Below are 12160 nucleotides of genomic sequence, written 5' to 3'. Positions count from 1 at the left end.
GTTTTAATTTAATCATTGATTAAGTATCAAAACTGGTTTATTTATTTACTTTTTAGTTTTCTTGCTTTGCTTATTTTGTGGGATTTTTACTAATTTTTGATCAGTTTATATTCAGTCTTTATTTATGGACCCATTCTAAATTATTCCACAGGACTTGAGATACAAAGCTGTTTCATTTTAAAGTAAAATTTCCCTCAGTTTTTAAAAACTTTATTGAGATGTAATTGACTTATAACATTGTGTTAGTTTCAGGTGGATACAAAGTAATAATTTGATATTTTTATATATATTGTGAAATGATCACAACAATAAATCTTTTTAACATCAATCACTACACATGATTACAATTGTTTTCTTGTGATGAGAATTTTTAAGATCTACTCTCTTAGCAATTTTCAAATATATAATGCAGTATTATCAACTATAGTTACCATGCTGTATGTTACATTCCCATGGCTTAGTAACTGGAAGTTTGTACCTTTCAACCCCTTAACCCATTTCATCCACCCCCACCTCTGGCAACCACCAGTCTGTTCTATCTACGAGCTTATTTATTGTTTTTGTTTTTGTTTTTTAGATTCCACATATAAGGGAGATCACATGGTATTTGTCTTTTTCTGTCTGACTTATTTCACTTAGCATAATGCCCTCAAGGGTTCATCAAGGTTGTCATAAATGGCAAGATTTCCTTCTTTTTTATGGCTGAATAATATTCCATTGTATGTACATACCGCATATTCTTTGTCCATTTATCTGTCAATGGATACTTAGGTTGTTTCTATATCATGGCATGGTTTCTATATCATGCAGTGAACATAGGGGTACATATATCTTTTCAGGTTAGTGTTTTCATTTTCTTTGGATGAATACCCAGATGTGGAATTGCTGGATCATATGGTAGCTCTGTTTTAATTTTTTTGCGGAACCTCCATACTAGTTTCCATAGTACCTGCACCAGTTTACATTCCCACCAGTAGTGCACAAGGGTTCCATTTTCTCCATATCCTCACAAACACTTGTTATTGCTTGTCTTTTTGATAACCATTCTAACAGGTATGAGGTGATATCTAGTTGGGGTTTTGATTTGCATTTTTCTGATTATTAGTGAATCATCAGAAAAATGATGTTGAATACCTTTTTATATACCTGTGGCCTGTATATCTTCTTAGGAAAAATGTGTATTCAGATACTCTATTTTTAAACTGGTTTGTTTGTTTAATTGGTATTCAGTTGTACGAATTCTTTGTATATTTTTTGGATATTAACCTCTTTTTAAAGATTTTTTTGATGTGGACCATTTCAAAAGTCTTTATTGAATTTGTTACAATATTACTTCTGTTTTATGTTTTGTTTTCTTGGCCACGAAGCATGTGGGATCTTAGCTCCCCGACCAGGGATTGAACCCACACCCCCTGCATTGGAAGGCAAAATCTTAACCACTGGACCACTAGGGAAGTCCCTGGATGTTAACCTCTTAATCAGATATATGATTTGCAAATATTTTCTCCCATTTGGTAGGTTGCCTTTTTGTTTTGTTGATGGTTTCCTTTGCTTTGTTTGATGTAGTCCCACTTGTTTGTTTTTGCTTTTGTTCCTTTTGCTGTCAAATCCAAAAAACTCATTGCCAAGGCTGATGTTAAGGAACTTACTGGTTATGTTTTCTTCTAGGAGTCCTATGGTTTGAGGTTTTATGTTCAAGTATTTAATCCATTTTGAGTTGATTTCTGTGTATGGTATAAGATATTGGTTCAGTTTCACTGTTTTGCATGTGGCTGTCCAGTTTTTTCAACACTGTTTATTGGAGACACTGTCCTTTCCTCATTGTATATCCTGGTTCTTGTCTCCTTTGTCATAAAATAATAGACCGTATATACATGGGTTTATTTCTGGGCTCTTTATGGCATTCCATTGATACGGTGTTTGTTTTTGTGCAGATACTCTACTGTTTTGATTACTGTAGCTTTGTAGTATTGTTTGAAATTAGGGAGTGTGATGCCTCCAGATTTGTTGTTCTTTCTCAATATTACTTTGGCTATTTGGGGTCTTCTGTGGTTCCATACAAATTTTAGGATTGGTCTGTTTCTATAAAAATGCCATTGGAATTTTGTTAGGGATTGCATCTAATCTGTAGATGGCTTTCAGTAGCATGGAAAATTAACAATATTAATTCTTCCAATCCATGAACATGAGGTATCTTTCCATTTCATGTCTTATAGTTTTCAGTGGAGGGCTCTTTCACCTCCTTGATTAAATTTATTCTTAGGTATTTTATTTTTGTTACTGATATTGTAACTGGGGTTGTTTTCTTAATTTCTTTTTTGTATATATTTTTATCAGTGTGTAGAAATCCAACAGATTTTTGTATATTGATTTTGTATCCTGCAACTTTAGAATTCATTAATTAGATCTCACAGTTTTTTGATGGAGTCTTTAATATTTTCTGTATATAAAATCATGTCATCTTTAAATAGAGAAAGTTTTACTTCTTTCTTTCCAATTCTGGTGCCCTTCCTTCCTCCCTCCCTCCCTCCCTCCCTTCCTTCCTTCCTTCCTTCCCCCCCCCCTTTCCTTCTTTCTTTCTCTCTTTCTCTCTTTCTTTCTTTCTTTTCTTTCTTTCCCTGATTGCTCTAACTAGGATTTCTAGTACTATGTTGAATAGGAGTGGTGAGTGTGCACCCTGTTATTCCTGATCTTAGAGGAAAATCTTTTAACCTTTCACCATTGAGTAAGATGTTAGATGTGGGCTTGTGATATGTGACCTTTATTTTGTTGAGGTATATTCCTCCTATACCCAGTTTGTTGAGAGTTTGTTTGTTTGTTTGTTTTTATCATGAATGGAGTTTGAATTTGTCAGATGCTATTTTTGCTATTTTGAAATGATCATATGATTTTTATCTTTCATTCTCTTAATGTGATGTATCACATTTATTGATTTGTGTATGTAGAACCATCCTTGCATTAGAAGGACGAATCCCACTTGATCATGGTATATGATTCTTTTAATGTGCGGTTGTATTTGGCTTGTAGTATTTTGTTGTGATTCTTGCATCTATATTCATCACGGATATTGGCCTGTAATTTCTTTTCTTATAGTGTCCTTATCAAGCTTTTATATCAGGGAAATGCTGGCTTTGTAAAATTAATTTGGGAGTGTTCTCTCCTCTTCAATTTTTTGTAAGAGTTTGAGAAGGATTGATGTTAATTCTTCTTTAAATATTTAAAATTGGCCAGTGAAACATTTGGTCCTGTGCTTTTCTTCTTTGGGAGGTTTTTGTTTACTGATTCAGTCTCCTTACTCATTACTCACATCTTACTCTGATCAGATTTTCTGTTTCTTCATGATTCAGTCTTGGTAGGTTGTATGTTTCTAGAAATTTATCCTTTTTTCCTAGGTTGTCCAGTTTGTTGGCATATAGTTGTTCATAGTCATCTCTTAATGTTCCTTTCTGTGGTGTCAGTTGTAAAGACTCCTTTTTCATTTAAAATTTTATTTATTTGGATCCTCTTTTTTTCTTGGTTAGTCTTGCTAAAAGTTTTGTCAATTTTATGTATTTTTTCAAAGAACGAACTCTTAGTTTGGTTAATTTTTTCTATTGTTTTCCTATTATCTGTTTTACTTATTTACCAAACAAATTAGCTCTTGAATGAAGAGAAATCCTTGAGGAAGGACCTTGCTATACAAAAGAACCTGCCTGTACAAAACTGTATACTGTCAGTCTTCCTCCTCTTTTCCCCCCAAAGAACATCTGGCTATTTACCAGGGTGGTTGTGCACTTGGGCAGAAGAAATACTTCTGGGGCAATTACTGGACACTGACTCTGAACTGATACAAATTCCTGGAGATATAAAGCAGCACTATGATTCACCAGTCAGAGTAATCAATGGAGATAGGTAATCAATGGAGTTTTGGTTCAGACCTATCTCTACAGTGGGTCTAGTGGGTCCCCAAACCCACCCTGCAGTTATTTCTCTAGTTTTGGAATGCATAATTGGAATAAACATACTCAGAAGCAGGCAGAATCCTCACAGCAATACTCCATCATCAAATAAAAGTTGTAAACATAAGAGTGAGTTCCCATTGGTCCTAAAGCCACAAGTAAAGTTAGTGGGCAGTTTTCCATTGCTCCCATAGCAAATTATCACAAATTCAATGGCCTAAAGCAATACCCATTTTTTTTCTCAGTTCTGTAGGTCAGACGTCAGACATGCTTGGCTGGGTACTCTGCTTAGGATTTCATAATGAAATCAAGGTGCCAGATGGCCTGAGCTTATACCTGGGGCTCTGAGTGAGAATTCACTTCCAGGTTCATTCAAGTTGTTGGCAGAATCCAGTTCCTTCTGGTTGTAGGAATGATGTGCTCATTCTTTAGTGGTTGTCAGAGGGGAGTTGGTCTCAGCTTCTAGCTTGTGGCCTTCTCTATCTTCAAAGCTAGCAGTGGTGTTTCAACATAACCATTGAAACGGTTAACGTCATCATTCATGTGATACCAAATGACAGAGATCATGGGAGCCAGAATTCTGTGTGTGTGTGTCTACATGTTTTTCTCTTCTCCCATTCTTCTACCATTGAAAATAAGATGTATTAATAGTAGTTGACCATATATATCAGTACTTAAATTAGAGGTATAAACATCACATAGAGGCGATAAAGGAACTTTGTATCCTTTTTTGGGGAGAGGATTGGTGTGTTTTTGGTTGTATGAGAGGTAATCGCATCATGTTAGATAGAAAGTAAGGATGGTTAATAGAGGTGTGTATGAATACCAAGTTGCTCATGAGTGGATTGTGGTAGTGTACTAATTGGGTCCACTTAGTTAAACTGAAACTACATTTCTCACAATTCCATTCCCAGTATAGGATTGGGTTAGGATTAATTACAAGAAAAATTGGTATACAGTTTGGAAGTAGGAAGTGAGTCGTTAGCTATTTCTTTATACTCTGAAGATCAGTGATGGACCCAGGCATTATGACAGCCTCCATGCAATGTCAATATCTGGTAGTTCACTTAGTTGCCATGGGGAAGCACCTGGGCCCACATTTTTCTTGCTCCTGCCAGGTCTTCTTCAGCTTCTTCATGTCCTAGGTCAGATAAGTATGCAGCTAAATGATGAAAGGCATGAACTTTTCCTGCAGGTCACTGTTATTATCCAAGGTTGGAGGAAGTGTGTTATGACTTTGTTGAATTAACATTTGTTATGTGGAGCACAGGGTGCTGGATGGTCAATTGAGGCAACAGCAATGGTGAGTGGTGGTTCAACAACAGACTGCAAGAGAAATTAAAATAGAGAAGTTTATTACTTGAAGGTACTGGGGGAAGTACACAGATGCCTCTAGGGCCCACATAGGGAGGTCAAGGCAGAGTGTAGACAGAAAGTGAGGCAGGACCTGGGCACATGCCTTTATTACAGTCCATGGCTGGAGTGCTTTGGGGTTCCTGGGCTAGGGCCAGATTGATTAAGTCAAACTATAAGAGTAGGGTTTTTGTAAGCCCCATGGAAGTTTTGTCTAAGGGGCACATGAGGCATACAGGTGATGGGAAGCATGCGAGACTGTAGATCACAAGGGCTATTGTGGAAGTCATATCAGGACCTTATATTTGCTTATGACTGAGGGCTCCTAGGTCATGTGCTTTCCTGAGGGTGCTAGTGTCAATTTAAGGTCACTGTGGTCCACTTGGACAAACAAAATGGGTGCCACGGCAGCAATACCATGGAGTTACAGCTTAGCTAATAGGAGTTAACTTAGCTAAATCCTTGACACAGTGATAGACACAGGTTGCATGGTTTGTGTGTGTCCTCATGTGTTCCAGTCTATCCTTACGTGTTTCAGTTTGTCCTTGAGGGTTCTAGTTCCTCCTCATGGGTTTCAGTTTCCCTATATATTGTGTTCAGTTTTACTTTCCAACTTCTGGCCTGTCTGACTTCTACAACTTTAGGCCAAGTGTTGGAGCAGATGTAACAGTCTTACATAGCCTTCTCTCACAGCTTCTGTAATAGCCCAAGGTCTAATCCCTACAATAATTCCTTTTCTGAGTGGTCCCAGACCAATACAGTATTTTTAATCATTTTGGAAAAGTTCTCAGCCATTACCTTTACAAATATTGCTTTTACCCCATTTTCTATTGCCTCTACTTCAATTTTATATTAGGTATTTTCTCTTTATCCTCTTAAGTGTCCTACTCTTTCTTCTGTATTTCTCATGTATTTTTTTCATGTGTCTCTGTTTCATGCTTGATATTTTTTTCTGGTCTGTCTTTTGTTTAGCAAATTCCTTTGGGTCTGTTTTACCTGCTATTTAATCCATTCACTGAGTTCTTAATTTTTACTGCTGTATTTTCCCTTCTAGAATTCTTTTTTTTTTTTTATATAAATTTATTTATTTATTTAGGGGTGTGTTGGGTCTGTGCGAGGGCTTTCACTACCACCACCTAGAGTGAGTACAGATGAATAGGACAAGAAGAAGTAGAAGAGGGAAAGAGAAAAAGAGAAAAAAATTCAAAATTCTTCCTGCAGTTCATGGTGGGTGGGTGGGAACTTCACCTGAGTTTGGTGAGAGGGTTTTGAGCTGAACTAAGCTAATAATAATATTTATGTGTGGTTGAATGTACAAAAGAAGACCTTTTAGGTTAAAAGGGAGTGAAAAAAAAATCAAATGTGGCCAGAAAAATGATTAGAAAAATAAAGGCACCATTAAATGGTAAACCTTAACTTACTTACTTGGAAAGCAAAGTCAAAATCACTATTTGGTTAAGCTGTTTGATAAATTCTTTGACTGTATCTAGGCTACTATTAAGTCCATCTTGCATTTTTTAAAAATTGAAGTCTAGCTAATTTACAATGCTGTGTTAGTTTCAATTGTACAGCAAGGTGATTCAGCTATACACACACACACACATATTATTTTTTCAGATTCTTTTCCGTTATAGGTCATCTTGCATGTTTTTTAAGATCTCTGTTTCATTGTTTTGATAATTAATGTGCTTGTTTTAAAACATCTATTCTTGTTACCTGGATGTGAGTCCTTTACTTTTCTGAAGCTTTTGAATATATTTATTTTGTGGTTCTTTTCTGATCGTTCTATTAATTATATTTTTTTATGTGCAAGTTGTTCTATTAGTTGGCTTTATTGGGTGAATTTGTTGACATTCCTTACATGTTTTCTGATTCCTGGCTGTGAGCTCATCTTTTAGAAAGTACTCTTAGTATCTTGATCTGGGATAGCTCTCGCTAGGATGGCTGCTTGCTTGTTTCATTCTTCTTGATGTATGTTATAGCCCCTGACCAAAGAGAATTTCCTTTCCTATTTGTAATGTGGTTATATGTTCACCAATCTATATTTTATACAGGCATACCTTGGAGATACTGGGAGTTCAGTTCCAGACCACAGAAATAAAGTGAATAATATAGCAATAAAGCAAGTCACACAATTTTTTTGGTTTCCCAGTGCACATAAAAGTTATGTTTACACTATACTGTAGTCTGTAAGTGTATAATAACATCGTTTATAAAAAATATACATGCCTTAGTTAAAAAATATTTTATTGCTAAATAGCTAACCATCCTCAGAACATTCAGTGAGTAGTGGTAGTAACATCAAAGATCACTGATCACAGATCACCATAACAACTATAATAAAAATGAAAAAGCTTGAAATATTGCAAGAATTACCAAAATGTGACACAGAGACATGAAGTGAGCAAATGCTGTTGGAAAAATGGTGCCAATAGACCTGTTTGATGTAGGGTTGCCACAAACCTTCAATTTGTAAAAAATGCAGTATCTTTGAAGCGTATGTCTGTATTGTTAAAATATAATTTCTCCAGATTTTATATGGTGAGAAGGTAATTTCTGTTATCTTGAAATGAACGGTCTAGAACAATTTTGACATACAATATGTAGACCAAGTGTAACACTGTTTCTCTTAGCGAATTATTAGCAGTTTTCCCTCATAAACTACTTTAGGAACAGAACACATCAGGACTATTTTTGAAGGGGCCAAATCTCTTACACAGAATAGATAAATTAATATGGTGGCTTGCAGTTATGTAAGAAAACATATATTCATGTGGACCAGGAACCTGCCCAAATGGAAAGCGTTAGTTTTATTAAGGGAGTGGACGTTTTCTCTTTTGGAATTCCAGAATTTCTGTCTTATATTGTTTTTTAAAGAGAACATAATTTTTGCATATATTGATATACTCTGAGTAACTTTAAAGAATCATACCACTCATACAGAGCCCCATTAAAGTACCCAATTGCCTGTAGGACAAAGTTAGAACTTCTCAACTGAATATCCCCAAAGCTTTTCACACATCTGTTCCCAAATTGCCTTCTCTTCTTATCTCCCTCTGTTTATCTTTTACCTCATCTAGTCCAGTCTTATCTCCCCCCATCCTTGACACAGATGCTACTAATTTTTTACTGTATTTTAAGGATTGAAACACATTTTTGCAGGGTCATTTTTCTAGGTACAGGATTCTGGTTCTTCTGGTCCATTGTCTTGCTGAGTTTTTTGGGGATCCTGGCTGCCTACACATCATTGCTCTTGGTGAGTAATGTTTTCCATTTCTCCCACTCCTTTCCTGAGTAGGCTCATGAGGTGCTCTGTCTGTGGTATGGTTCCCAGTTGTGCTGGGAGCCCTCAGAACCTCAGATCACTCTTGGTAGAGTTGGGGTTTACATCAGCCAAGAATATTAGGCACGAGGGATAGATGGAGGAAAAAAGGCTTGTGCTGTTAGAGGGTGTGTCTTACCACTTTGACCCTTTGGAAGGGTGGCAGAATATCCTTCCCCTGTTTCATAGCCTATTTTCTGGTTCACTCAGTATTGTCATTTTAGACACCTACACCTTCAAATGGCAGTACTTCTGCATATTGAATTTTATAGCCCATCTCCTAAGAATCAGTCTTTCTGGGCCTTACAAATTAGCTAGTGTGTTAAACCTGTTCTAATGTGCAAATGCTAGTCCTTAGTCCAGGCGTGAAGTACATTTTAGCGAAAGTCTTTAGGCACTAGTGACCCTGCCTCTGTTGTCTGACATATAGTAGTGTCAGGTAGTGTGAGAAATTCAGGCCAGGAAATAGAGGAGTTTGAAGAAGTGGAAAGCTTGTGAGAGACTAACTTTTAAGGAACTGGAGTTTTTCAGTGTCCAATTATACATAGGGCATATATATCTTTCTCTGATTTCATGATTCCTTGTCCCCAGTGATTTCCTGTCTGATATAGAAGAATCCAACCCCCAAATCAGTTGACATTTGCATTAATTTTTCTTTCAACAAAATATATTGATCATTATATGAGTGATAAGTACTGAAGATACAGAAATCAACAAGACGTGCAGTTTCTGTTTTCATGCAGGGCACTTCAAAGTGATAGTTATGAGATATAAAGTTATAGTCGTCCTTAATTCTAACTTATTGAGAGTTTAGAATCTAGTAGGGAACTAAGTCATAGACAAAAATAACCAACACAGGGAGAGCATTATAATTGTCATTAGAGTGGCCTAAATAACGTTCTGCATGGGTTCTGAGAAGGAAGAGGTGACTTACAGCCAAGAGGATTAAGTGAGGCTTCTTGGAAGAGGTGGAACAGGAGTGGGATCTTGGAGGGATGTTGGATTTAGACATGTGTTTATGCTGATGGGGAAGAAAGTTCCAGACTGTGGGAACATCATGACAAAGTCAGGGTCATTTGTAGAGATGTGGATGGACCTAGAGTCTGTCATACAGAGTGAAGTAAGCCAGAAAGAGAGAAACAAATATCATATATATATATATTTTTTTAAGTCCTGCTTCTCATTCCATAGAAGAAGACTTTCTTTTTTTTTTTTTTTTTTTATTTATATTTTTTATTTTTGGCTGTGTTGGGTCTTCGTTTCTGTGCGAGGGCTTTCTCTAGTTGCGGCGAGCGGGAGCCACTCTTCATCGCGGTGCGCGGGCCTCTCACTGTCGCGGCCTCTCGTTGCGGAGCACAGGCTCCAGATGCGCAGGCTCAGTAGTTGTGGCTCACGGGCCCAGTTGCTCCGCGGCATGTGGGATCTTCCCAGACCAGGGCTCGAACCCGTGTCCCGTGCATTGGCAGGCAGATTCTCAACCACTGCGCCACCAGGGAAGCCCCAAATATTAACGCATATATGTGGAATCTAGAAAAATGGTACAGATGAACCTATTTGTAGGGCAGGAATAGAGACGTAGACGTAGAGAACAGACATGTGGACACGGGGGGAAGGGGAGGGTGGGACGAATTGGGAGATTAGGTTTGACATAAATACACTACCGTGTTTAAAATAGATAGCTAGTGGGAACCTGCTGTATGGCACAGGGAGCTCAGCTCAGTGCCCTGTGATGACCTAGATGGGTGGGGGAAGGGAGGGAGGGAGGTCCAAGAGGGAGGGGACATAGGTATACATATAGCTGATTCACTTCATTGTACAGCAGAAACTAACACAACATTGTAAAGCAATTTTGCTCCCATTAAAAAAAGAGAGCTATGTATGGGGTGTGACTAGGTAACAGGGAAGAAACAGTACTGTTAGCACATAGGGGATATTGAAGAAAAATCGGTAACCTCTTTTTAGATAGGCTTGTGACAGACTTTGGAAGGCCTGAAAAGTAGCCTAATACATTTAGCATAAATCAGATTTCTATTTAGGTAAATCATCTTGGAAGTTGTGGTGTGGAGGGTGGCTATAGGCAGAGAGACCAGTTAGAAGCTTTTCTTTTTAATGGGGAAAAAAACAGATGAATGGTGTTCTCTGGACCAGACTCTGGCCACTGAATTGTACTGCTTTCATACACAATAAACATGAAATGGTATAGTTAGCTTCTAAGGTGTGAATGAGTTCTAGTGTCCAATAAGGCAATGTATTTTCACAAACTTTCTACTCTACCCTACCTATTTTTGGATACATATAGTGGTAACAACAGTGAACAGAGAAGGAGACCTGGGTCCTATTCCTAGCTCTATCTTGAGGTTACCTTGTAACCTTGACCAAGTCATATAATTCTTCTGAGCCTCAGTTTCTTTTCTTTTAAATGAGAATGATAATAATATTTAATAAAATGGTATTTTATAGGGCTGGGTAAAGAACAGATGAATTATATACATAAAATTGTTTTGATAAAAATCTAAGTGACTTATACATTCAAACTCATTAATATCCTAAGCATCTGAGGACTCTGGTTTTCAGTTCCTATCTCCACACTGACTTGGTGACTGGCTAGATTTAGATTCAAATTCTATCTAAGATTAATTGACTAAATACCAATGTTAACAACAGTGGTTAGCAGTTATAACAATGGCACTGGTTCCTCAAGAAAGAGCTTTTAAGTGACCCTTGGAAGGGCTGGCCCCTGACCTCTGTTCTCAACAAGTGGCTCTAAGTAATACCTACCAAGAAATTGGTAGAAACTCAGGAAAGATATCAGTGTATTGACTGTTGCAAAATCCCAGAGAAGATAATAATAAATTCTTCCTGGGGTTGCTGGTGAAAGGTACAAGTAGGTGACATTTGAACTGTCCTTGAAGGGTCAGTGGCATGGGGAGGGAGAGCTTTTTAGGCAGAGGAACAGAATGGCAAATTCCCAGAGTATAAAAACTGCAGGTGTAGCAAGAAATGAATGTGATGCCAGACTGTGAAAGGAATTTTGAGTTCAGAACAGTGTTTTGGGTAGCATCTTGGTGATTTCAAAATAATCTCATTTTTCTTCTTTGTTTTTTTCAGGTACTTGGATCTTTGTTGCTTTGGGAGGGGATAGAATTGTACCTGCACTGGTGTCATAAGGTAGGACATCTGAATCTTCCTTCATAGGAGACCTTAGACCAGGACTGAATGTGCCTCTTTAGCATTGTGTTGAATACAGAGTTGCCCTTTCTTTCATTGTTCCCCTTATGAAAAAGATCTACTTACACTGTTTTAACTGAAATCATTAAATTTGTAACAGTAATTTACAAATTTAATTTGTAAATTTGATTTGTAAATTTGATTTGTAAATTTGTAAATTTGATTTGTAATTTGTAAATTTGATTTACTGAAGGAGCTGAATCCAAACTTTATTTTTTCTCACTACTCCTTGTTAAACTTACTCTGTGACTCTGTTCTTCCCATCCCCATAAAACCTTAGGCGGGCTCCATTATTTGCCCAATCCTTTATAGTCAAAAA

At 37.2% G+C, this 12160-nt stretch overlaps 1 protein-coding gene across 14 annotated transcripts in view; it reads left to right on the top strand.

Moving 5' to 3' along the window:
• GDPD4 (glycerophosphodiester phosphodiesterase domain containing 4) overlaps positions 1-12160 on the top strand; it is a 279828-nt gene that overhangs the window by 19199 nt on the left and 248469 nt on the right. For 13 of the 14 annotated variants that reach the window (XR_014231772.1, XR_014231773.1, XM_082343331.1 and 10 more), the window contains 2 exons: positions 8454-8547; positions 11722-11781. Coding sequence is in view for 12 of the 14 variants with exons in the window: in XM_082343331.1 (XP_082199457.1) it covers positions 8454-8547; positions 11722-11781 (154 nt within the window). In the remaining 2 variants the exon portion in view is untranslated. The remainder of the gene's footprint in view (positions 1-8453; positions 8548-11721; positions 11782-12160) is intronic. The other variant, XM_082343338.1, reaches the window with a different exon arrangement.

The sequence above is a fragment of the Balaenoptera borealis genome (assembly GCF_965194805.1).
Source record: "Balaenoptera borealis genome assembly, chromosome: 11".
Taxonomy (NCBI): Eukaryota; Metazoa; Chordata; class Mammalia; order Artiodactyla; family Balaenopteridae; genus Balaenoptera; species Balaenoptera borealis.
The sequence above is the reverse complement of the archived record's forward strand: the minus strand, read 5'-3'. Positions and strand labels throughout refer to the sequence as shown.